Raw genomic sequence first — 27,634 nt, forward strand, 5'->3', positions numbered from 1 at the left:
TTTCCTAATAATCACTGATCCGGCAGCTTGGCTATGTACACAGTTTCATAACCGGTACTTGCTGTCTTGCATACATGCAGCGTACTGGCGAATTCCGCTTGCTTCCTTCACAGAGCCAGATAACATTTAGACTGTAAGAGAGACGCTGCCAAACCCTTTGTATTCCTCCCCCGGCCTTATTGTAACGGAGTGTCAATAAATACCTAGGTCAAAAAGCGTATCTTTATGCATCGCGTCGGTATTGTTCTTTGTGAACTCTGAGCTATCTGCTGGGGTACTGTGCCCTCTAAATGTATGGGAGTTATCTGCCTTGAGTATCTAGATTTCTGCTTTGGCGGACAGGGGTCATTCAGTTCGCTTCAATGACATACTATAGTTTGAATGTAACGATGTATGCCGAATGTATTCGAGTGGGGCATTGGGGAACAGTCTTCGGATCCTCACAACTGTGGTATGCGGAGAGTTATCTGCCCTTGGTGGATCGTCTGACTTGACCATGGTACATCACAGTTACTGTGTCTGTATGACACAAGAAGCGCATAAATACATAACTCAAGACAAAGAAGTGATTACTAACATTTAAACCGATACTCCAGAGGTTAAGAATACAATCATCAGTCAACTGTTTTATGTGCTAGAGGTGCTGGTTTCCTGGTTTGGAAACCTTGCGGGACTCCCGTCTCTTGCCGCCCACAAGTAGTAATACATATGGCGTCAAAGTGTGAAAAACGTTTGTATTTCAATGCTGAGTCAAAGCATTAGCGCATTTCAATGGGAAATGGTTCGTCTACAATATTCGTCACTACGTGCATCCAACCGTAGTTAAGAGAATGTCACCGTTCGGCTTGTTGCGGAATGAAATGCGTTGCCATGGAGTACTCTTGAAACTGCTGGGGCTGCGGGATTGCTTCTAGTAGATGGCTTATGGTTTGTTCCAGGGACTTTGGGTGTAGTGTGCTGTAGCACGCTCGCTTGTCATGCCGAATGTTCGTGTTTCATTCTCCCCTATGGTTCAGTGTGAGCCAATATCTGGTGTCACCCGTCGTGATATTGCGGAAATACTTATAAAAGCCAAGCACACACAAACCTGTTTTTAGAACGCAAAGCAGATCGTTGTTTGTGTGCGTACAAATATATCGTTCCCTGCCATTGGCCACAAACCGTGCCGTTCATGCACTGCATCTACTATATATACAACAAGCACCATAAGAAATTGTCCCGACAAACACATATGTACAGTTTCTTTTGGTGCCTAATATATATAGACCGGTTCTTTATAGAGATTCTGTTCTCGGTCTAATTCAGTTAAATATAATACTGTAAACATGCTGAGAAGAGGGAGAGAGAGAGAGTCAAAGTGAGAATGTCGCTAGTACTATGCATACACCGGCATTGTGTGGTAACAATGGTTGTTATGGTGAAATTGGGTATTGTGTGGTCACAATGATTGCTGCATGGACACAGGGTACTGTGTAGTCACAAAGGTTGCTGTGTGGACATGTTTTATTGTGTGGTCACAATGGCTGTTTTATGGACATGGGGTACTATGTAGTTACTGCGGTTGCTGTGGACACGGGGTATTGTGTGGTCACAATGGTTATTTTGTGGACTCGGGTTGTTGTGTGGTCACAATGGTTATTTTGTGGACACGGGGTATTGTGTGGTCAAAATGGCTATTTCGTCGACATGGGGTATTGTGTGGTCACAATGGTTATTTTGTGGACACGGGGTATGGTGTGGTCACAATGGCTATTTTGTCGTCACGGGGTATTGTGTGGTCACAATGGCTATTTTGTCGTCACGGGGAATTGTGTGGTCACAATGGTTAATTTGTGGACACGGGGTATTGTGTGGTCACAATGGGGTATTCTGTGGTCACAATGGGGTATTGTGTGGTCACAATGGCTATTTTGTCGTCACGGGGTATTGTGTGGTCACAATGGCCCTTTTGTCGACATCGGGGTATTGTGTGGTCACAGTGGCTATTTTGTCGACACGGGGTATTGTGTGGTCACAATGGCTATTTTGTCGACATGGGGGTATTGTGTGGTCACAATGGTTATTTTATGGACACGGGGTATTGTGTGGTCACAATGGCTATTTTGTCGACACGGGGTATTGTGTGGTCACCATAGTTATTTATGGACACGGGGTATTGTGTGGTCACAATGGCTATTTTGTCGACATGGGGTATTGTGTGGTCACAATGGTTATTTTATCGACATGGGGTATTGTGTGGTCACAATGGTTATTTTGTCGACACAGGGTATTGTGTGGTCACAATGGCTATTTTGGTCACAATGGCTATTTCGTCAACATTATTGCGTTTTATTTTGTCGACATGGGGGTATTGTGTGGTCACAATGGCTATTTTGTCGACACGGGGTATTGTGTGGTCACAATGGCTATTTTGTCGTCACAGGGGTATGGTCACCATAGTTATTTATATTCACAATGGCTATTTTGTCGACATGGGGTATTGTGTGGTCACAATGGTTATTTTATCGTGGTCACAATGGTTATTTTGTCGTCACAATGGCTATTTTGTGGACTCGGGGTATGGTGTGGTCACAATGGCTATTTTGTCGTCACGGGGTATTGTGTGGTCACAATGGCTATTTTGTCGTCACGGGGAATTGTGTGGTCACAATGGTTAATTTGTGGACACGGGGTATTGTGTGGTCACAATGGGGTATTCTGTGGTCACAATGGGGTATTGTGTGGTCACAATGGCTATTTTGTCGTCACGGGGTATTGTGTGGTCACAATGGCCCTTTTGTCGACATGGGGTATTGTGTGGTCACAATGGGGTATTGTCTGGTCACAATGGCTAATTTGTCGTCCCGGGGTATTGTGTGGTCACAATGGCTATTTTGTCGTCACGGGGAATTGTGTGGTCACAATGGTTATTTTGTGGATACGGGGTATTGTGTGGTCACAATGGTTATTTTATGGACATGGGGTATTGTGTGGTCACAATGGTTATTTTGTCGACACAGGGTATTGTGTGGTCACAATGGTTGTTTTGTCGACACAGGGTATTGTTTGGTGTTCAGGCTGGGGCTGTGGATACGGGGTATTGTGGGTCTCAACGGTTGTTGTGTGTGACCTTCCGGGCCAAGGGACGTATACACTCATCTTTGATGGCGGCGTGAAATACACAAGAACTCTTTATTCAATGCTTGTATATTTGATACTTGTATCATAAGCTTTCAAACTTTGCGTCTGTTTCTGGGCCCTGTTTCTGAAAGCTATCGTAGCGCTACGACTGTCGTACCTCCTATACAGTAACATAGACTTAAGATAGTCGTAGCGTTACGATAGCTTTCAGAAACGGGACCCTGCCTGGTAACATATTAACAACGTTTGTAATTTTGGGGTCAAAACCAGGTGCATACTTTCCTTTCCTCGGAATGCTATGTATATAATGTCGGCAACTGCTGAGTATGACTGTTATTACGTTGAATACGTAAAATAAAATGAAGAAATTCCGATGGTTTTTCCTTGTAGGTGGTCCCTAGGTTTAAACGATGCTGGCTTGACTTTACTGATATGATCAAGAAATAGATTACCACATCACCTCCAATTGAAATGATGACATGCAAGCAGCTACGCTACCAACGCTGCAATACGTCTCGAGCATGTGTAACCTACAAACTGGGATTTCACCACGAGAGGAGGCTGGGTGTTTTGAATGTTTTACGACAGGCGTTTGTCGGGGGCCAGCTCGCTACTCAAAAATGACAGACAACTTCACCATGCATTAGCAAATATTCCCAGACAAGCTTTGAAGCCTCTCGCTTTCAGAAAAATTCTTCTGAGCCTCGAGACCGAGTTAGAGTTTTGTATCTCATAAACATTTAATTTAAAATATCTGAGTGAGTGTAAGCTTGGGAGTGTTATCAGTCGACGCTTTGAGGGAGACAGGCACAGTGTGGAGGGGACCGGAGTGACGGCAGCAGGGTCGGGGGCTTCACTGCAGGCAGGTGCGTGAGGATTAGCGATGGAGATAGGAGAGTGTACTTCGAGTCACAGAGGTTTGTCGGGGTCATGACCGGATGCAGGGAGAATCACGGGGTGACAGCATCGATGTCGAACTCACGTCATAAAGGGAGACGTAAGTAGCGGAGATAACGGGCGCCCTATGTTGAGTGAGTGAGTGAGTTTGCCGATTTAAACAGTATTGCAACACACCAATATAGGGTTTCAAACATGTTTTAGTGTACGGAGTTTTACATTGGCACTCCCATATTAGTTCAGTTGGGGAGACTTGGCAGAATACATGGCGAGAAACCAGACCTTGTCACCAAACTCCAATTTGTAATCAGAAAAAATGGAATCTTTCGGTAGGAATATTCGAGTAACGCTGAGGGAATTCACATTTGGGTAGGTAAGGTAATCTGTCATACAGACCCTGAAGTAAATATATCCAAGAAAGCCCACGCAAGTCTAGAAAATGTGGCAAGTCTAGATTTCCACAGCTTCAGGCTATGGGCGTCCATGTTAACGTCGACCTTCCTTTCCTCAATGGAAAACCCTGTAGGGGAGACTAAGGTGGCATCAATAGGTGAGACGAGGGCGGGTCCAGTAGGGGAGACGAGGGCGGGTCCAGTAGGTGAGACGAGGCGGGTCCAGTAGGGGAGACGAGGGCGGGTCCAGTAGGGGAGACGAGGACGGGTCCAGTAGGTGAGACGAGGGCGGGTCCAGTAGGGGAGACTAGGACGCAGGTCCAGTAGGGAGACGAGGGCGGGTCCAGTAGGGAGACGAGGGCGGGTCCAGTAGGGGAGACGAGGGCGGGTCCAGTAGGGGAGACGAGGGCGGGTCCAGTAGGGAGACTAGGGCGGGTCCAGTAGGGAGACTAAGGGGCATCAATAGGGTGAGACGAGGGCGGGTCCAGTAGGGGGAGACGAGGGCGGGTCAGTAGGGGAGACGAGGGCGGGTCCAGTAGGGGAGACGAGGAGGGCGGGTCCAGTAGGGGAGACTCCAGTAGGGAGATCAAGGTGGCATCAATAGGTGAGACGAGGGCGGGTCAGTAGGGGAGACGAGGACGGGTCCAGGGGGAGACGGGTTCAGTACAGTAGGGGGCAATAGGTAAGGTGAGCATCAGTAGGTCAGTAGGGGAGACGAGGGCGGGTCAGTAGGGGAGACTAGGGCGGGTCCAGTAGGGGAGACGAGGGGCGGGTCCAGTAGGGGAGACGAGGGTCCAGTAGGGGAGACGAGGGCGGGTCCAGTAGGGGAGACTAGGGCGGGTCCAGTAGGGGAGACTAGGACGGGTTCAGTAGGGGAGACTAAGGTGGCATCAATAGGTGAGACGAGGGCGGGTCCAGTAGGGGAGACTAGGGCGGGTCCAGTAGGGGAGACGAGGGCGGGTCCAGTAGGGTGAGACGAGGGCGGGTCCAGTAGGTGAGACGAGGGCGGGTCCAGTAGGGGAGACTAGGGCGGGTCCAGTAGGGGAGACTAGGGCGGGTCCAGTAGGGGAGACTAAGATTGGTTCAGTAGGGAGGACTGGGGCTGGATCAGTAGGGGAGACTACGGCGAGCTCACAAGGGGAGGCTCGGGCGGGTCCAGTACGGGAGACTATGTGGGTATATTAGGAGAGACGAGGGCGGGTTCAGTAGGGGAGACTAGGACGGGTTCAGTATGGGAGACTTGGACGGGTTCAGTAGGGGAGACTAGGACGGGTTCAGTATGAGAGACGTAAGTGATCTCAGTAGGGGAGACTAGGACGGGTTCAGTAGGGGTGATTAGGACGGGTTCAGGAGGGGAGATTAGGACGGGTTCAGTATGAGAGACTTAAGTGGGTTCAGTAGGGGAGACTAGGACGGGCTCAGTAGGGGTGATAAGGACGGGTTCAGGAGGGGAGATTAGGACGGGTTCAGTATGAAGGACTTAAGTGGGTTCAGTAGGGGAGACTAGGACGGGTTCAGTAGGGGTGATTAGGACGGGTTCAGGAGGGGAGACTAGGACGGGTTCAGTATGAGAGACTTAAGTGGGCTCAGTAGGGGAGACTAGGACGGGTTCAGTATGAGAGACGTAAGTGGGCTCAGTAGGGCAGACTAAGACGGGTTCAGTAGGGGAGACTTAAGTGGGCTCAGTAAGGGGAGACTAGGACGGGTTCAGTAGGAGAGACGTAAGTGGGCTCAGTAGGGGAGATTAGGACGGGTTCAGTATGAGAGACGTAAGTGGGCTCAGTAGGGGAGATTAGGACGGGTTCAGTATGAGAGACGTAAGTGGGGTTCAGTAGGGAGATTAGGAGACTCAGTAGGGGAGACTTAAGTTGGTTCAGTAGGGGAGACTAGGACGGGTTCAGTATGAGAGACTTAAGTGGGTTCAGTAGGGGAGACTAGGACGGGCTCAGTAGGGGAGATTAGGACGGTTTCAGTATGAGAGACGTAAGTGGGCTCAGTAGGGGAGATTAGGACGGGTTCAGTATGAGAGACGTAAGTGGGCTCAGTAGGGGAGACTAGGACGGGTTCAGTAGGGGAGACTAGGACGGGTTCAGTAGGGGAGACTAGGACGGTTTCAGTATGAGAGACGTAAGTGGGCTCAGTAGGGGAGATTAGGACGGGTTCAGTATGAGAGACGTAAAGTAGGGCTCAGTAGGGGAGACTAGGACGGGTTCAGTAGGGAGATTAGGACGGGTTCAGTATGAGACGTTAAGTGGGCTCAGTAGGGGAGATTAGGACGGGTTCAGTATGAGAGACGTAAGTGGGCTCAGTAGGGGAGATTAGGACGGGTTCAGTATGAGAGACGTAAGTGGGCTCAGTAGGGGAGACTAGGACGGGTTCAGTAGGGGAGATTAGGACGGGTTCAGTCTGAGAGACTTAAGTGGGCTCAGTAGGGGAGACTAGGACGGGTTCAGTAGGGGAGATTAGGACGGGTTCAGTATGAGAGACGTAAGTGGGCTCAGTAGGGGAGACTAGGACGGGTTCAGTATGAGAGACGTAAGTGGGCTCAGTAGGGGAGACTAGGACGGTTTCAGTATGAGAGACGTAAGTGGGCTCAGTAGGGGAGATTAGGACGGGTTCAGTATGAGAGACGTAAGTGGGCTCAGTAGGGGAGACTAGGACGGGTTCAGTAGGGGAGATTAGGACGGGTTCAGTAGGGGAGACTAGAACGGGTTCAGTAGGGGAGACTTAAGTTGGGTTCAGTAGGGGAGACTAGAACGGGTTCAGTAGGGGAGACCTAAGTTGGTTCAGTAGGGGAGACCAGGGACGGGTTCAGTAGGGGAGACTAGGACGGGTTCAGTATGAGAGACTAAAGTGGGTTCAGTAGGGGAGTCTAGGACGGGCTCAGTAGGGGAGATTAGGACGGGTTCAGTAGGGGAGACTAGAACGGGTTCAGTAGGGGAGACTTAAGTTGGTTCAGTAGGGGAGACTAGGACGGGTTCAGTATGAGAGACTTAAGTGGGTTCAGTAGGGGAGACTAGGGCGGGTTCAGTAGGGGAGACTAGGACGGGTTCAGTAGGGGAGACTAGGGCAGGTTCAGTAGGGGAGACTTAAGACGGGTTCAGTAGGGGAGACTTGGACGGGTTCAGTATGAGAGACTTAAGTGGGCTCAGTAGGGGAGACTTGGACGGGTTCAGTATGAGAGACTTAAGTGGGCTCAGTAGGGGAGACTAGGACGGGCTCAGTAGGGGAGATTAGGACGGGTTCAGTAGGGGAGACTAGAACGGGTTCAGTAGGGAGACTTAAGTTGGTTCAGTAGGGGAGACTAGGACGGGTTCAGTATGAGAGACTTAAGTTGGTTCAGTAGGGGAGACTAGGGCGGTTCAGTAGGGGAGACTAGGACGGGCTCAGTAGGGGAGACTAGGGCGGGTTCAGTAGGGGAGACTTAAGTGGGCTCACTAGGGGAGACTAGGACGGGTTCAGTAGGGGAAACTAGGACGGGTTCAGTAGGAGAGACTTAAGTGGGCTCAGTAGGGCAGACTAAGACGGGTTCAGTAGGGGAGACTAGGACGGGTTCAGTAGGGGAAACTAGGACGGGTTCAGTAGGAGAGACTTAAGTGGGCTCAGTAGGGCAGACTAAGACGGGTTCAGTAGGGGAGACTAAGACGGGCTCAGTAGGGGAGACTAGGACGGGCTCAGTAGGGGAGACTTAGATGGGTTCAGTAGGGGAGACTAGGATGGGTTCAGCAGGGGAGACTAAGACGGGTTCAGTAGGGGAGACTAGGACGGGCTCAGTAGGGCAGACTAAGACGGGTTCAGTAGGGGAGACTGGGACGGGCTCAGTAGGGGAGACTAAGACGGGTTCAGTAGGGGAGACTAAGACGGGCTCAGTAGGGGAGACTAAGATGGGTTCAGTAAGGGAGACTAAGATGGGTTCAGTAGGGGAGACTAGGGCGGGTTCAGTAGGGGAGACTAAGATGGGTTCAGTAGGGGAGACTAAGATGGGTTCAGTAGGGGAGACTAGGACGGGCTCAGTAGGGGAGACTTAAGTGGGCTCACTAGGGGAGACTAGGATGGGTTCAGTAGGGGAGACTAAGATGGGTTCAGTAAGGGAGACTAGGACGGGTTCAGTAGGGGAGACTAAGATGGGTTCAGTAGGGGAGACTAAGATGGGTTCAGTAGGGGAGACTAGGGCGGGTTCAGTAGGGGAGACTAGGACGGGTTCAGTAGGGGAGACTAGGGCAGGTTCAGTAGGGGAGACTTAAGTGGGCTCAGTAGGGGAGACTTGGACGGGTTCAGTATGAGAGACTTAAGTGGGCTCAGTAGGGGAAACTTGGACGGGTTCAGCATGAGAGACTTAAGTGGGTTCAGTAGGGGAGACTAGGACGGGCTCAGTAGGGGAGACTTAAGTGGGCTCACTAGGGGAGACTAGGATGGGTTCAGTAGGGGAGACTAAGATGGGTTCAGTAGGGGAGACTAGGACGGGTTCAGTAGGGGAGACTAAGATGGGTTCAGTAGGGGAGACTAAGATGGGTTCAGTAGGGGAGACTAGGGCGGGTTCAGTAGGGGAGACTAGGACGGGTTCAGTAGGGGAGACTAGGGCAGGTTCAGTAGGGGAGACTTAAGTGGGCTCAGTAGGGGAGACTTGGACGGGTTCAGTATGAGAGACTTAAGTGGGCTCAGTAGGGGAAACTTGGACGGGTTCAGCATGAGAGACTTAAGTGGGCTCAGTAGGGGAGACTAGGACGGGCTCAGTAGGGGAGATTAGGACGGGTTCAGTAGGGGAGACTAGAACGGGTTCAGTAGGGGAGACTTAAGTTGGTTCAGTAGGGGAGACTAGGACGGGTTCAGTATGAGAGACTTAAGTTGGTTCAGTAGGGGAGACTAGGGCGGTTCAGTAGGGGAGACTAAGATGGGTTCAGTAGGGGAGACTAGGACGGTTCAGTAGGGGAGACTAAGACGGGTTCAGTAGGGGAGACTAAGACGGGTTCAGTAGGGGAGACTAAGACGGGCTCAGTAGGGCAGACTAAGACGGGTTCAGTAGGGGAGACTAAGACGGGTTCAGTAGGGGAGACTAGGACGGGCTCAGTAGGGGAGACTAAGACGGGTTCAGTAAGGGAGACTTGGCTGGGTTCATAAGGGGAGACTAGGACTGGTGCAGAGGGGTGACTACAATAGGACAGGTTCAGAAGGGGTGGCTTGGGCGGGTTCAGTAGGGAAAACCAAGACCAGTACGTGAAGCTGGGATACCAGCTTCAATATATTGAAGATGATGATGAAGTGTCAGAATTATGATTAAACCGAATGTCCGCCCAGGACTCACGATTGGATATCTCGGTCCCACCATGCGTTCTGCAATCATTAAAGATTACAGAATCAAAGACACTCCGAGATTTGTGTGCACGTTGCGCAAAGTGCTGGACGATAGAAACAAGTCCCTCGCGTCTAGCGTGATACCGCCATTGAAATACTGCCACTTGAAACTCAAGCCACTTGAAACAAGTAAACTATAAGCATATGTCAAGGATATGACCGAAGCTTTGTGAAAAAAGTGCCACTTAATAGCTCGTAACATAGATAGGCATATGTGAAAGCTATCAACTTTCAATCTACAGCGCAATAGGAAAAAGCTTAGCATATAATTGATGTATCTTTTCCCCTGCAATAACCGAAGCGACGTATAGGCGCTGATGCCATACCGAAATACGGTTAATTCTTCTGTGCAGAGTCTGTGTTGAAATAAGCGCATTCCGAGCCTATGTTTGAGCACAGGTTGTTCACGGGAACAGGGGTATTTTATTACAACACGTTTAAACCCAAACCCATTTAGAATTCCGACAGTCGAAGGAATCTGTTTTTGCAAAACGTTGGCACCTCGGAAGATTGAAAATTTTCAAAATGTGACTAGGATGGATATAGTTACAACCCCTCCAGCAATGTTTCACTGACAAGCTAAGGAATATACCTTGGCGCTCTCGTTACACTGACATAAAACTTGTCATATAATCGATTAAAAACTATGACGGAATTAGCATTAATCCCATGAATTTACTAACTTAGCCATGTTTACTTGATACATATCCACAGACTGGATTTTGTTTAAATCCATTTATTTATGACCGTGGTAATCTGGACACCGTCCTCGAGTACATTTATCCGATATCGCGTAACCTTTGCCACCAAAATGGATCAATTTAGCCTATTATCGAATTTGGCCTGCCCTCCATTTTATCATGACTATTGTGACAGCCTTGACTGTGTCGGTATTCACCCATGTGGCTGACTGTAAATTGGAATATGCTTCCATGTTTAGTTTGAATAAACTGCAGAGCAAAAGGAAGTCTATATTTTAAACTTGAATTTTACAACAACGAAACTCTTTACAAGCAATGATATAGTCGCAAAACATTGCAACCTCGAGGTTCAAAACACAGCTGTGATACCCGATTCTGGAAAACTACCATCGATTTATCACTTCTCGTTTGTTTCGTTTTAGCAACGATCAAACAGAATATACAGAATTGTAATTATCCAAAACAATTACAAGAAAAACTACAAAAAAGTAAATAAAATTGTTGGGTACACATGCATTATACCGGATACCTGCCTGCCATATTTAATTAGGCCACGTGATGCGAGCGCGGAAAGGTGAAAAATATATAACTGAGATGAAAATAACCCTAACCCTAATCCTAACCTAGCCCTAACCCTAACCCTGCTAGGTATCCGGTATAATGCATTCTAGCCAATTGTTGAATTTAACCAACATTAGTTTAGCAAAAGGACGTTATATCATTAAAGAGTTTGATAATATTTTCAAAGGCACTATACATACTTGTTATATTCTCAGCACCAACCATTGGAATTGCATTGGACAAAGAGCCTATACTCACCACAATACACCGCGGAGTGCCTGTGAATGCTACTTTCATGCTCTATCCGCTATATGTTATATCCTATTTGGATTAGTTCTTTTAAGACGTTCCCCTAAAACTGTTCCTAAAAAACAACATTGATTGATGGATAGCAGCCTCAGAAGCAGCCTGGCTTGCAACATCAGCCAATCTTAATTATATTTTTTCTGTTGGACATCCTCCTCGTGTTAGCTCTCAATTACTCCGTATCTTCCGTCACTGTTAAGAGCTGACTTGCTTTTCGTATATCTGAAAGGTCATATATGCTGAGTTCTTTCCGGAAAGATATATTTACGTCATCACATATGGGGCTCAAAGAATCAGTAATATCAAAGGCTTGTGCGAATTTCATTCTTACTTTGGAGAATGTTCTGCTGGTATGTTTATTTGATGGGCGCAGAAAGCCCAACCACAGAGTGCATGTGCACTGAGGTTGACGTGTAATGTGACATGGCAAAAGAAACTAGTCAAACAAAACACCAATTCTTGTATATTAATATATTTCATCTGTCAAGGCACTAACTAAAGTTATGTGAAATTATTGGGAGTTCTATAACTTTAATTTCCTTTGAAAGTATATTTGTACAATGTAACATGTAGTTTATAGGCTATCAACTAAAATATCCTATTTCATTAAATTCGACCAAATTTACATTAACCCTTTTCCTTGTTATAATCCCAACCCTAATTTCTGAATAAATCTTATAATGCTTATAACTAGAATTGTGTTCGAAGCGGCGCTAAACCTGGCACACTCACTATGCAGCTATATAGTCTGTCTCACAGTCCCTGAACCACATTAATTTCCCCACTGCCAAGCTCTCTCGGCAGTGCTAAAGCCCTAAATAAAGCAAGTCTAGATTTCCTCAGGTTCAGGTTCTGAATCTCTGGTCTCCCTAGGGCTCCTTTTCAATATAAATGGGCTTGTTTGTTATTATCAAAATTATATATATTCAGAGACTAAGCCTTAGTCTACACCTATTCCTACTGTTTTTTAGACAATTATTGCACATAATGGTACAGCACCTACCAACACCTCAAGAATGACCACAAACAACAATAAACAAACAAAAACATAGATCAATTCCGAGGACCTGAGCCATTTTATTGACAAAGATGAATAAGAATATACATTTTGTTTATTATGTGTGTACATTGTTGTCTGTGTTATTATACAAATAGTATCCCATCAAGCTTTATTTCATAGAATACATGTACTCTGCAATCGTAGACTTCACAATTGCATTTCTTTTTCAGAACCGAAAATAATGTAGTATGTAGTAAAATAACAAAGAAAAAATACAGGTTCATTTGGGGACATGTGTTTCTTAATCAGAATAGGCTGTGAGAACAGTGCTGTCAAGTGTTATAATGTTGATGTATTGTTGCTTCACATTCTGGGCCATCCAGCTCGCCTACAGCAGGTAACGTCCTGTGACAGCTACCAACATGCACTGCCTCGCGGAGTGTACGACTGTGTGCAATCCTCCACGCTCACTGCTGCAGCAGGATATATGTGTGTTATTCAATACGGTTGTTCACAATAAATACTTCCGTCAACTTACCCGGTTGTGTGATAAAATCACAGGCTGAGATATTGTCGTGTTCACTTTCACATACAAGCTCTCCACACTGGCTCAGTGTTTCTATGTTAATGGACATCCGTTGTATAGGGAACAAACAGATGACTTAATTCAGGCTAATAGCTGGTTGATGATTATGTACACGTCATGTACGAACCGCATTAGTTATAAAGCTCTTTGAATCTGGGTTTACAGCCAAAATGGTAAAGAAGGAACAGGGAATATATTTTTAACCTATGTCTATACTTGTCACTTTCAGATAGATATATGTAGATCTAAGACCTAAGACAAATGTGTCGGACTATTTTGTGTGATAGGTGCACGACATGGCTAATTGTCTGTGCGTATTTACACGCTAAAACAATATGTGACATTCCTCCGCTTTCGGTAAACGCCGCTCCTCCTGCATCCATCAATCATACGCAGACCCAGTTGATGGGGGATGTTACACTACCGTATTCTCTCCAATAATCAACGAGGTTTAAGTTTTAGGTTTAGCAATATTTCAGCAAAATTATGGCGGTGTGTAATTATTTGTTATGTTTGTTTGTTGTTTACATAAGCTCTAGATATGATTAGTGTTGCTTTTAATAGAGAAACAGGAGTGTTGGTTGGTGTTTAACGCTGCCCTGACTCGGAGATCTGTAAATAATCGAGTCTGGACCAGACAATCCAGTGATCAACCACATGAACATTGATCTACGCAGTGATACAATGGCACCTGACCACCTAATCCCATTAGTCGCCTCTTGCGATAATCATGGGTTGTTGAAGATCTTCTCGGGTTGCAGGTGTAATTAATCGTGTCTGGATCAGTCTTTGGGTATAGTTGTGATGTTGACATTGTGACGTGTGACTCTCTGACGTCATATAGTTGTGATGTTGACATTGTGACGTGTGACTCTCCAACGTCATCTGACGTCATATAGTTGTGATGTGGACATTGTCACGTGTGACTATCCGACGTCATCTTTGGGTATAGATGTGATGTTGATATTGAGACGTTGGACTCTCGACGTCGTCTCTGGGTAAAGCTGAGATAACAAAATTCTTTGATTGGAGTTAAGACAGAAAGGTGTGATCAAACAAAGGAATCAAATTTGATGAGAACGCCATTTCTTTCGAACGTAGTCCCGGTTTAATTTGACGTGTTCTGATCCTTAGTGGTTTTTTCTACACGTCCCGTCTGTGTCGTGGCCTTATGACGAAATTGGTGGATTAGTTTTGAGACGATTTAGGTTATCTTCTCACCATCAGACATGTTAAAGCTGTCGAGACCTTGAGTAAACTAGTCCAGGGTTCACGAAGAGGTTCAAAGAGACAGCTTAGATGCGGGGAATGTTCTCCTGGGTGAAAATCTGACAACAAACGAGAGGACGGCAATGTACCTGTCATGGAAGTGTTGTAGGCGCTCAAAAGGGTGAAGTAATGACTTCCTTTGCCAGAACGAGACTAATAAAACACGCTCCAGAAAAAGAACCGACTTAGAAAGTCAATTCAGTATCGCTGCAGAGTACATACTGACTTTCCAATACATGTCACCTTTTGTACCTCTTCTATAGCATTGTCCGTGATAACATCACTTCAGCGCTATGACTCTCATATATACAGGGGATATTGCAAGACGCCAATATTGGTCATATTATCGTAGCTGGAGAGTTTCCAGTCGGTCAGTAACGCAGGATTTCTCCGAAAAAAAATACATAAAAATAAAAAATTTATTTTATGCAACTAATGAAATGTGAACTTTATGACACAGACCACTGCAGCATATGGCTATGTTTTGTTGCACACTGTACGTTTATTAACATGTCTTTGCCATGTGCTAGCAATAAAGTTCTGGGTTAGAATTGATCTTCAGTAACCCATGCTTGTCGTAAAAGGCGAAAATTTATGTACAAAATAAGTGACCCCCTCCCCCCTTCCTGCATTTCATGTACAAAATCAATGACCCCCCTCTCCTTCCCATAATATTTAAGCATAATTGTTTCTATATAAAAATTGCTGCCCTCCCCATCATCCCCACCAGTACATGTGTACAATACTGATTATGGTCCCCTACCTCCCAAGAACAAAATGGGTGACCCCCGCTTATAATCAGTACCTCCAGCACCCCCCAACCCCCAGAGCCATAAATTATGAACGGTCCCTAGTATCACAACTAACCTAGGCAACATTGTAGGTTTTGTGAGGGAGAAGGAAATGCGTCTGGTTTTTAGAAACGTAAACGACTTTGTAGATGTTCCAACAACATTTGGGTTGTGAAGAATATCGGCTCCTTTCTTCTGGTAAAGTTATGTCCAGAAGCCGTGATTAAAATATATTACGTCTCCAGCAATAAAACTACCCTCAGAATATTTCACTAAAGGAGAAACTATAATATTAAACTGTAATATTGATTTCATAAAGGACAAGTTCAGTCACATAAACGGGTAGTTAGACAAAACCTATCTTCTGACTTCAATATTACGTTCTTCTTACTTCAATATTACGTTGTCGACAGATCTGTATTATACAAATGATCGAGCCTGTTCGGGGGAGCTTAATCTTACAAACGGGTATACAACGTAATCGGAGCTCAAAGCAACCGTTATGGTCAATCGGTTCACCCTAATCTCTTACATGCCGGTATTAGTAATGATCTATTATGCTGTTAGCGGTATAAAATAACCCGATCAGTCCCGAGTGCCGTTATGTTTATATTCAGAGTGAACTCCCTTTGAATACTCTTGCGCGCACCTGCTTGTTGACAATCCCGTTGCTAGCGACGAAACGTGTATATCACTAGGGAAGCGGCTTGAGAAAGTTGGCAGGATTCTAAGACTGAAATCATTGCAGACGAAGATGTATGCGAGTGGAGGCCTCACTAGGTCCGTTCAGACGGCGAAGAAAGACATCGGTGAAATTTTACAGAGCGGAAAGTATTACTGCAATGAGGAGATCGCACGGGAACTGACAGCTGTCTCCAATGGCCTCAATCACTTGAATCTGGATGACAAGTTTCTGTCAACCTCCACGGAGTGGCGTGGCAGGAAGGGACCCATGGCCTCGACGACGGTTCCTGGTAAGTGCTTGCTTCGTAATATAGTTTTCAGAATGTCTTGCATGTCGTTAATTGTGTTAGAGTTTTCAAAAATAATAGTTAAGTCACGGCTGTATTCGATTAGCATTCATTCTCAGTTAAGTTGTACAAATGCTGTCAGACTGGTTACAGGCCCCGCTATCCATACCGTGAAACCGTTTTTCCTATGAAATCGACAGTATTCAATAGTCAGATGTAATAGAAATTATGGTAAACTACAATAGTCACAAACATTTGAGAAAATATTTGAAACTGACTGTTTCTTTACAGTTGGTTATGATTTTCTTGCTGTCGGCAAAGCATATTGCCGTCAATGATTCTCTTCTAAATAATACTAATTACTTACAAGTCAACGTAATAAACCAGAATAATGAAATTTCAAAGTGTGCTTTTATATTTAAGAACATAAAAATCAAGAATGAGAAAGAAAGAAAAAGACAATTTTTTGTTTTAATTTTGTCGGTAGAAGTAACGTAATTTACGTTGTGGTAACTGATGTACATAACATTTACTACATATAAAAAAGTTTAGCAAGTAAAATGGGTTGTATTCTATGCCGAACACAATATTGCTTGCAAACAAATGTCAACTGATCAACAAGTAAAATTAATAGAACAAACTAACCCATTTTATCTTCAGTTATTGGAACGATTTTTTAAGGATGTAATCATACGTGACGGTCACAGTAAAATAAGTCTCATAGGATTCGATGCTGGCCCTAATCCATTTACATGGATAGCATAACCGTGTATGTTTCCAAACATTAAATCACCAAAACGGAGTAATGTGGCCCTCATCCTGGACATTTAATATAAGGATGTAATTTACGTTTTGTAATTTACGTTTAGTAGATGTTCAGAAATCCCTTTGTAAGTGCAAAAGTGCACCACAAATACCCTATGCAATCACACGTTGGAAGCAGTGGTCATTTCAGCACGTCATTGAATGTGAACTTTGATGAACCGGAGTTTCCTGATTCATCCTGAAGTAGAATAAGTGTTTTTCAATGATAAGGATGACTGTACTGTTTTGACACATGCTGCATAATAATTCCGAGTTACATTTTTGCAACATTACGATAATATATTGATTAATCAGTTTAAATACTTTCATAATTCAGACATGATTTATGAAAACCATTCTTTGCCTTCCATGCATGGCCCTGTAACGTAAATTACAAGAAGTGTGACGTAAATTACTTTTCATTGCCTCTACATTAATCTTTTCTGTATAAAGCAGAGGTGTATAAAGTAAGCTGAATATTGAAACATATGGTTTCCTATCAAGTGATAAAGCAGTAAACCTGTGATTGGATCGTTGGGATTTAAATTTAAAGATGTAAACAGAACTAATTTCAGTGTTTGATTATTTATTGATGTAGTTCTTTATATGATACTTGTGAAACTACACACAATGATGATAATACTTAAAAACATGCATGTTTTATCCTTAAACAAATGGCTATTAGGATACTCTTCAAAGTAGTGATGTTATTGCATGCGATTCATAATAAAGCATTTATGAAGTCTAATATTAACTGTTAAGCATAAATTACATTACTTTATTTGGGATTGTTTGGAAAGTGGCATTATGTTAAATGATGGAATCTATACATTATTGCTTGAATTGTGGTCATCTATTACAGATATTATAGCTAATTCTCAAGCAGAGAAAGAAAGAGAATACAGAGAGCGGGAAAATCAGAATTGGGAAACAAATGGAATAGGAAAGAATTGGAGCGTGTTAAAAGTATTATAAGCAGACCAGTACACTGTTTAGAGCTGAAAAGAAAAATTAACCGTGTGAAAGAAACAAAAGAAATATCAGAAAATATGGAGAAAATGACCCAGAAAAGGCATTCTAGCTACTATGACCCAGAATGATTTTAAGCTTGCTTTTACTGCACAAGTTGTTCATCTCTATGATGATAGTATCACCAATGAGCCTGTAGTGACTAAAAAAGTCTGATGAGAATGGTGTGTCCAGTACAACACAACGAACCAGTGATTTTAAAGCTACCTGCTTTTATTCATGTACAAGTTTCTGTGTTTTATACGTTCATATACAAATGTTCTTCGAAACCTCTGCTTTGGTCCTTGCTTATGATAGTATCACCAATGACCATTTATATTTAAAGTTGCAATTGTTGACTGGTAATTTACGTGACAGTGATATTTTGATCAGGGTTTATGTGTCTAATGTTCTCTAATGCTTGTACTTCATGAAAAGTAATGCAATTTACCGAACATGAAACATTTTTTCCCGCGAGTTTCCACTGGCAATTGTACATTTTAACTGAGAATGGCTGTTAGATGTGGTGAAGTGGGTTTAGACATCGCGTGCAAGATTATTGCAGTTATATTGCCGTGTGCGTGAGTGCAGTGTAGTCACTGAGATATCGTAACAGTTTTAGTACCATACCCCTCTCAGACACAGTATACTGATTCTGAGCCAACCAATCCTGTTGTACAATGCCCGGCGATAGGTACGGTCACAATAAGTACCATCTCCTTACGTCTTTTGATTTACGTCTTTTGCAATCCCAAGTGGGGATCTAAACACGGACCTTCCAGTCCCCATGTAGATGCTCTATCCACTAGACCAGGCATACAGTCATTTGTGTTGTGAACTCTTAATATCACCCAAACTAATGTATTAGAACTCTAAAGCTCTAGGTATGATATGAGTGTGTTGTATTTAAATGGAGAAACAGACGTGGTTTCAAACTTTATATGATGGATATTTAAATATATTAGTGGTATAAAGTGATTCTTTCACACATGTGGAACAGTGATATAAAGTGATGTCTTTCACACATGTGGAACAGTGATATAAAGTGATGTATTTCTCACATGTGGAACACTGATATAAAGTGATGTATTTCACACAAGTGGAACAGTGATATAAAGTGATGTATTTCACACAAGTGGAACAGTGATATAAAGTGATGTATTTCACATGTGATGTCAATGGTATACAGCGATTATTTCCCAGGTGTGGATCAGCGGTATAAAGTGATGTATTTCACACATATGGAACAGTGATATGAAGTTATGTATTTCCTATGCATGATGTCTGTGGTATGTAGTTACGTATTTCCCATGTCAGTGGTATACAGCAAATTATTTCCCACATATGGAACATTTAAACACAATGTATCTATTTCTGAGATGTAGCAGTGGTATGATACACTGTATTTCCTGAATACAATGTCCGTGTTATAACAGGCTGTATTTTCCAGATGCTGCGTCGGTGGTGGGACGACTGTCGGGTGTCCTCCACAACTACAAGAACCAGATGGAGGGCAGCAGGATGGCAGAGAAACAGGAGAACGAGATCCGAGAGATGCATCAGTGGGCAGTCACAAGCCTCAGGAATTCACAAAAGGTTGACCACATTGTGTAATTCTTGTTTAGATGATACTATTTTAATAAGAAAATAATAATAACTTTTGTATCAATAAACAGTAATATACTAAGAGGAACACTTTTCTATGGATAGACAACTTGTTTATTGCAATCGATGCGACATTTCGGTGTAGATCCTCACACTGTTATCAAGTAAATGGTACACAGTGTGGGGATCTACACTGAAACATCACATCTCTTGCAATAAAGAAGTTGTCTATCCATAGAAAAGTGTTCCTCTGCATCATACCTACTTCTTAATGACACTTAAAGAAGTAAAATAATACCAAAATTTTACACAAAAAATATTTTGAATGAGAACGTGAGGCAGAACACAAAATCAAATGTTACTGATGGAATGTGCTGGTCGTAATACTTGTTGGGTCGCAAGGACATAATCAAAGGGAGATAACTGTAAACATATAATATGGCCCCAATTCCACAGTGGGCAACTCCTAGTCGCTTGAAATGAATTGTGGCCATTGTAGCATAGTGTAGTGTTGCTTTGCAGGTGTGGATCCAGAGGGGGGCTGCAGGGGTGCGCACCCCACCTCTCCCCGAAAAAGATTTTCCCAGAGGAGCATTTCCCCCTAACCTTTGAAATTCATGATTTATGTGCACCCCTCCTTCTCCCAAATTCTGGATCCGCCCCTGCTTTGTGAATGTCAAACGGCTGGCTTAGTACAACTGACGGGATGCTATCAACTGTGGGTCTGACATGATTCAGAAAAGGGCATCTAGTACGCACAAAGTCCAGAATGGATTCAGTAAAGGATAAGATCCAACCCAAGGAACACACAATAGTATTGTTTGTACTCAAGTCTTGCAATTAAAGTAATTATCACATCTTTCAGTACAATACGCTGTACATTCATTACTCTACAGGACCCTCACTCTCCCTGTTAGTGCCCATGAAACTCATTATTGGGTCACCCCTTGTCTTGAAGGTTAAGGTAAATTGACCATAGTAAGTTAATGCAAGTTGAAGCTATTTTTGTAGGGGTATGAGTGGCCATGGGGTCTATAGCATCACCATTCACTGCATGGGTCTATAGCATCACCATTCATCCTGCATGGAGTTACATCCATCTGTGCCAGTACCTGTATTTGTTCTTTTGTTTGTTTGTTGTTTAAAATCTCATTTAGCCTTGGACACATTCATCCTATTCTCTAGGCTTGTCAGCAATACCATACCTGTGCTGGTTGGCTCCACCATTTCTAGCTATATAAACTGCAATATCTACCTGGACGCAACATTCTAGTGGTTGGACACATTCCAATATTCTGACATTCTGTATTCTGTTTTTGCAATATTTAGCTATATATGATGGCTGTTTGACACATTGTTTAACACCTCACTCATTCAGCAATGGACACATTTAACATTCAGCAATATTCTAGCTATATGCCAGCTGTTTGACACATTCACAGCAATATTCTATATATGACGGTGTTGGACACATTCATTCTAGCTGTATGACGGTGTTTGACAGCAATATTCTATTCTAGCTATATGCAAGCTATTGCCATATGCTGTTTGACTCTGAACAATAGGCCCATAACTGCAATAAGGTTCAAAGTGTCAGGAACCACTCACTCACCCACTTGTCTGTCTGCAGGACATGATGCCCTACACACTGTCTGCTGCCGACAGGATCCGGCAGTTTGGTGACCACATAGGCGTCACTGACCGCTTCACCGGCTACCGCAACAACCTCACCCGCACTGCAAGAGAACCTGACCCCACCATGTGGGCAGGCAGACCTGGGGGTCTCACTAGATCTCACACAAGTAAGTAGTGACACAGCAGACCCAACGATATATTCAACATTTCAATATTGGTATGCTTGTACAAGATATACATTTCTGCAATTTGCACTGACATCTGGGTTACCACTAGGCAGGGCTCAGCATCCAGTGCACTAAAATATTGGCTGGGATCCTCTGATATACAGTCATCCACAGAGGCCATCACAACTTCACTGTACTATTTTCTCCTCCAGCAATCGGTGCCCCAAGCATGGAGCAGAAGTTGAGAATCGGGGAGCAGACAGCCCAGCCGTATGGAGTCATGGGGAAGAAAGTCACGTTTGGTTCTGACTGGCCAGCTTCCTACACTCTTAGGGGTGAGTTCAAATGCTGGCAATATTAAATGGGATGGTATATATATTGGTAAGGATATACCAATACCTGAGTCACTGATATTAATAGCAGTGAGTGACTGAGTGAGTTCAGTTTTACGCAAACAACCTGGAGTCTTGTCCATTTATATAATGAACTGGTGGTGATCCTAATATTGCAGCTCTTTTTCACGTTGCATGCCCTAATGATGTTAAGGGCCAGGTCGTTGAGAACCATAACTCCACAAACAATTGACTGAGTGAGTATGGTTTTAGCAATGTTCCAGCAATATCACGGCAGGTGACACCAAAATGTTCTTCACACATTGTACCCATGTGGGGAATCAGTACCCAGGTCTTCTAAGTGATGAGTGAACACTTTAACCACTAGGCTACCCCCACCACTCCATGTATTGTTTTAAATTTTGAGAGAGTTCATTGTTGATTAAACGCTGCATTATGGATTTTAACACTGAACACACTAGCCACCTAAAAATGTAAGAACAAATATGTTCTTTATTCCACTTTGACTAAAATGCATCATACATTAAACTGAAGCATTCTTATTTTCTTTTTTTTGTGTGCACCTATGCATGTTTTAATAGGTGCACAAATTGATGTGCCCAGATGTGTTTATTGCTCAATAACCACCTCAAATTTTTAGTAAAAGCAACCAATTTAATTAAATCATCCTTCAGTGATATAGTAGAATTCCAAATAGCAGTCAGCACCTGTTTACCACAAAGTCCAGCAAATTTGTGTTTCTAATGACAGGTAAATGTACAATGATAAACATTATTGCTGCATGATGCAGTAATCTAATCTGTTTTACATCAAGGTTACCGCACGCTCGACAGCCTCTATCCACGAAGCACCACCAATACCATCAAGGGAAATCTCAGACCCAGCACCGTCATGGCTGATGTGAAATCCATGAATGCCCTCAATGCTCGACTAGCCGAAACTGGAGTCCCCACCCCCAGGGCCCAATCCGCCACCCTCATGTCGAAGCCTCCAAGCACGATGTCGGTACAGGAACAGGCAGGGATCAACACTCAGTTCCCCGGCAACACTGAATATGTGTCCCAATACACCAGGCCTCCTATGGATCTGCCCACCAGTCACTTCACCATCAACCCAAAGCCAGACTTGTCAATCTATGGTCGACCCCTGGGCGTCAAACAGTACTACCCTAGCTCCACTGAGTACCAGACAAGGTACATGTGGCCAGATGGGTCCAGAATCGTCAAGTTCCCCTGGCTCCGGAAGTAGACCTCAAGAGCCAATCAAAGGAAGTCTCCGAGTGCTACTACATCGACTAACAAACATCAAAATACTGTGGAAATACTGTGTGAGTTGACAACATGTTAAAGTAACTCATAATTGACATCAGGTAGTCTCATATCAGATTACAATGTAAAATGTTTTTCAGCATTATTTAAGGCATTAATACAGTCAGGGCTCGATTTAGTGCTTTGTTACTTGCACTGGTGCAACCCAATATTGCAAAGTCCAACCTAGTTATTAGTCTAACTTGCACCAGGTGCAAGTCATTTTTAGAAATAAATCAACAATTAATCTAAAAATATAAGCATAAATGTCAGCTCCATTTTGTTCTAAACTTTGAATAGCTATGGCAACGAAACATTGCTATTCATAGACATGTCTCGGCTATGACAGCTCAAGATTGTAAACAGGGATCAGCTGCATCTCTGTGTTGCTATGGTTTCAATGGTACTACATGACAGAAATATGTTTATATACACCGAAACCTCTGATGTTTTAACACACTACGTTGCAACTGGATTTGGCTGGTGCAACTAGGTTTTTATCTTAGGTTGCACCTGGTGCAAGTAGGTTAACATCTCTTAAATCAAGCCCTGACAGTTGTTAGCAATTTAGTTTATAATGCAATGAATACCAGCGTCATATGACCAATACCTGACACACTTTGGTATTATCTTAAAATTAATTAATTCAATCAATTTTCTATTGGAAAATGTAAGAATAATCAGATTATAAATATACCACTCAAATTTAGATAGGGATGCAGCATGTATGAAGCTGCTAGAGATATACACCAGAGGAGCACTCGAGGACTGCCTGGAATTTATATCCAAACCTGATTTCTCAAAGCTGATTTGTGACAGGTTCATTTTGGGTTGAATGTCTCTTTATTCAACTGTTATTCATGATGATGTTAAGTTTCAGAAACTATATTTCTATGAGTTGACATCAAACTTTTTGTTTATTTCATTTACAAACTATGTAACTGGTACGAGATATTTTTCTTCTGAAAATGCCTTGATTCATAGCTTTATCCCCCAATGCATTTGAATGTACAAACCAAAGTTGAAGTGATTTTTATCTTTGTCAGCATTATTGTTATGATACAGATTATGTATACGATTTATTTTAGGAATATCTATCTATTCAAAATGCAATAACTGTATGATGAGATTAAAAAAGTGTAAAATAGTTCTTAGCCAACTCTATAAGTTTTGGAAAACTCTTCTTGTAACACTGAAGTCTTAATTAGCCTCAAATCAGTACATCTTTTTAGTGCCAATACAGTGTTATGTTCAGTGAAACAATTCTGACATTCAGTAGAAGGTGAGTTCCAGAGGGCCAAATCTATGTTCCTCCGTCAGTATTATTATAATTATTTATATTACTTGTGTTATTTAGCAATATGTACAGATATATCTACACAGAAGCTCTACTAGACCTGTCCTTGTATACCTTTATGTGAGCGTGCTGTCTCAAAACTTTACAGTGTGATAACAATTTTACATCTTTTTTGTAAATAAACAACATATAATAACCTGTACGATTGTGTGATATATTTCAAAGATATTCCACCCCGTCTCAGAACATTACAACCTAGCAGCATGTTGTTGAGTGAGTTTGGTTTTATGCCACCTGGTGAGTGAGTGAGTTTAGTTTTACGCCGCACTCAGCAATATTCCAGCTATATGGCAGCGGTCTGTAAATAATCGAGTCTGGACCAGACAAGCCAGTGATCAACTGCATGGGCATCGATCTACGCAAATGGGTACCGATGAATTGTGTCAACCAAGTCAGCGAGCCTGACCACCTGATCCTGTTAGTTACCTCTTATGACAAGCATGGGTTGCTGAAGATCAAATCTAACCCGGATCTTCATGGATCTTTACCTGGTACAGTAATCACTTACATCATGGCACGCGGTTTGATGTAGGAGGAAAGCCAAGTTGATGCAGGTATTAACTCTGTGAAATCAACAAGCAAGGGTATGGGGGAACAAAACTACATGAACAGTCCGGTCTGGGATTTGAACCCATGAGCTTAGCTTCCTGGCCTGTTCAAGGGAAACAATTCTGTACAGTGAATTCCATTTCCACCCATGTGGTTGAAAAAAACAGATGATGAAAGTCAATGCTTTTATTCAGTATCCAATTCTATGTACTCGATCATCACCTACAAGTGAGCCAGTTGGGTTCACCAGTGACATGGCAGGATTAGCACAACGAAGAAAGAAAGCAGAAAATGGTACCAGTCACCACTAAGGTGAAACCCACATGCGTATAGTGCTTACAGACATCAGAATCTGGTGGGATTTGAAATCACAAGCAAATCCAGGCAAACTAATCGAAGCAATTTTGCAACCAGTTCAGCGTATACAAAGTTTGGGGGTAGGTTAGTGTATCACCTGACTTCTCAAACATCTCTCTTGATAAACAGTTGTATGGTCACAATAAATCAGTTTCAACTTTCCACATCAAACATTGTAACCTTGTTGATTTGTAATACTATTGCAGGAATATGTTGAAAATGTCAAATGTGTAATAGGTGGTCATGAAAATTCTTCAGATCCCAATTTCAGGGATGGCAACAGGAAACTCCATTTTCAGTGGAAAACTTAATATTGTATCACCGAATGGGGGTTCAGTGGGGCGATTTTGAAATAAAATCAGTTTAAGTCCGCTGAACGGCAGAAACTTGCCATCCCTGAGGTTTCCAAGAGGGAGACAACCCATTTACACACAGGTAATAAAGCTGGTCAACACATACAGTGTTTGCTGCAGATAAACACACACACGCCTTACGCACTTGCATGCGCACGCGGTACACATACGCACACACGCACACACACACACACACACACCTGCCGCTGTACAGTGTAAATATGGTTTCAAACATTTTCTGACCACTGAAATCTACCAGTTTAAACGGAAGGACTGTTTCAAACATTTTAGCTTGCAACATCACAGCTGGGACACCAGAAATCTACCCTTTTGCAGTATCCAACGCTTTACCACTAGGACCAGGATACGGAAGGAGATGGAGATGAATAATATTAACAATAAGAGGAAGTCTTTATGTTCCCCACCAAATTATATATGTGTGTAAGAAATAGTATGTTGGATAACTCATAGAACCAAAAACAGTTCATCCTGAATCTGATGGGTACAACTGACAAAGTGATGACTCAACCAACCAACCAGTCCCTCTATTGTTTAAAAGCTTTGAATTTCTTCCAAGGATTTCAGTTCATATAGCTTTTCACTTGACAGCCAACTCCCCAACAAATAGTAAAAACATGAAACACCTGGGGCCACTTGCATAGAGCAATCTTAGTTACAATCGATCTTAGGGCCCCACAATCAACTTTACTATTCAACTTTACAATCACCATACAATGGCCCTAACCCACTTGCACAAAGCCGATCTTAGCGCGATTGTAAGACAACATGGATTTAAGATCGTGATCTTAACTAAGATCGAACTCTTCAACAGTGGATGTAGGAATTTCTTAAACTCGACTCCTGTCTACAGTTGTATGCTAGTGCTTATATAGCATGCTGCGCAAATAAAAAGCGGAACTGGTTACTGCACACAACACATACCTCAAATCCTTGAAGGAAACAATTACGTGGAAGATAACGTAACGTATGTTTTTCTACATTCTAACTGTCATGATTTATGAACTAAGAATGTGATATTGCAACCACAGAAATACCTACCCATGTTTTATGGAAATATTGAAAGACGAAAAAATTCATTAATAAATTTGGGTCTAGATTTAGTTAATAATTATGAAAATTAAAACATAAAATATATACAAAATGTCCTTATGATATAACACCTAAATCTACCGTATGATTTGCTAATCGTTGCCAATGGGACATTGTCTAATACGCATCTGTTCAGGGGATTTGGAGTAAAATCCCAAATATACGGAACAGCAAAAGTAACGCAAGTCTAGCTTTTTGTAAAGTTTTTTAATAGAAGACAATCAAAATCATGTCTAATCATTTATTCTATAGAAAACACTGTCAATTTAACAGTTGAAAGTTGCTGTTGACATTGAATTGCAATAAGTTCAAATGGAGATACCCCTGAACGTGGAAAGTGACAGTCTCTTTAGTGGCGCGTATAGCCACCTTGAGCTTGCACACAATATGCGTTAAGCGTGGCCTCATTGAGTTCACTAGAGTCTGAAAGACTGCCTGAGGCAACTGGTTCCGCTCAAACACCAATCTGTATTCCAATTGTGCAAGTGTGAGTGGCTGTCTACCTGCCCCAATCCTCCGTCCAATTTCGTCCAAGAATGTTCAAAGGGAGCCAAATCCGTGAAAGAGACGGCCATGGAAAAATGTTAACGTTGTTCTGAGCCAGATGATCCATCAACACCCTTGCTGTGTTAGGGATGCTGGCGTTGTTTACGTGTCAAAACTGGCCCCACATATGGCCGTTGGCAGTGGATTCCAAAAGCCCGAAGACAACGCCTAATCGTATCGCTGGACACTGCTCCACTTTACCCAAGAACTAAGGCTGCTGTTACTGTTCCTGCTCGAGTTCGGTTCTTTAGATGAGTGACCCGGATGAACTGTTCTTGCGTATGAGTTGTCACTCGTTGCCGTCCGGTACGGGGACGATCATCAGCACCTGGTTTGCTGATGACGTTGAGCAAGTTGTGTAATGTGGTAACATGACAGCCCAATTGCCTAGCTACAGCGGTTGCGATCTACCTCTGTGCAATGGCCACTCCCCTCTGCTCAGTCGTTAGTCTAGGCATCGTTTGTGTGGCGTGTACACCTCCCAGCGTCAATACTGATGAACTGTTTTTTGACACAAACTTTTATAAAGAATACCTC

General features: G+C 43.2%; 1 protein-coding gene and 1 long non-coding RNA gene across 3 annotated transcripts; one reads left to right on the plus strand and one right to left on the minus strand.

Moving 5' to 3' along the window:
- The first annotated feature begins 3,903 nt into the window (after positions 1-3,903).
- LOC124290596 lies at positions 3,904-22,828 on the plus strand. 2 transcript variants are annotated; one of them, XM_046727355.1, is made up of 6 exons: positions 3,904-4,117; positions 15,724-15,949; positions 19,209-19,354; positions 20,994-21,165; positions 21,378-21,500; positions 22,333-22,828. In XM_046727355.1, the coding sequence occupies exons 2-6, from the start codon at positions 15,730-15,732 to the stop codon at positions 22,764-22,766; spliced, it is 1,095 nt and encodes a 364-aa protein (XP_046583311.1). In that variant the 5' UTR covers positions 3,904-4,117; positions 15,724-15,729; the 3' UTR covers positions 22,767-22,828. The 2 variants fall into 2 exon arrangements, with proteins under 2 accessions (XP_046583311.1, XP_046583312.1); XM_046727356.1 differs by lacking the exon at positions 3,904-4,117 and having other exon boundaries at positions 15,563-15,949.
- Positions 22,829-24,902: 2,074 nt separating this feature from the next.
- LOC124290598 lies at positions 24,903-25,703 on the minus strand. Its single transcript, XR_006901982.1, has 2 exons — positions 25,636-25,703; positions 24,903-25,577 (listed from the first exon to the last, which is right to left on the minus strand). It is a non-coding gene; the product is annotated as an uncharacterized LOC124290598 (long non-coding RNA).
- Positions 25,704-27,634: the final 1,931 nt, after the last annotated feature.

The sequence above is a fragment of the Haliotis rubra genome, unplaced genomic scaffold (assembly GCF_003918875.1).
Source record: "Haliotis rubra isolate DU_JTF1 unplaced genomic scaffold, ASM391887v1 Scf47, whole genome shotgun sequence".
Taxonomy (NCBI): domain Eukaryota; kingdom Metazoa; phylum Mollusca; class Gastropoda; order Lepetellida; family Haliotidae; genus Haliotis; species Haliotis rubra.

What these genes read in the sequence shown, in the direction of transcription:
- LOC124290596 (XM_046727355.1), top strand. Translation starts at nt 15,730, where the DNA reads ATGTATGCGAGTGGAGGCCTCACTAGGTCCGTTCAGACGGCGAAGAAA. An exon ending in GGCCTCGACGACGGTTCCTG is followed by an intron (nt 15,950 to 19,208) that starts GTAAGTGCTTGC and finishes TGTATTTTCCAG; the next exon opens with ATGCTGCGTCGGTGGTGGGA. An exon ending in AGCTTCCTACACTCTTAGGG is followed by an intron (nt 21,501 to 22,332) that starts GTGAGTTCAAAT and finishes TTTTACATCAAG; the next exon opens with GTTACCGCACGCTCGACAGC.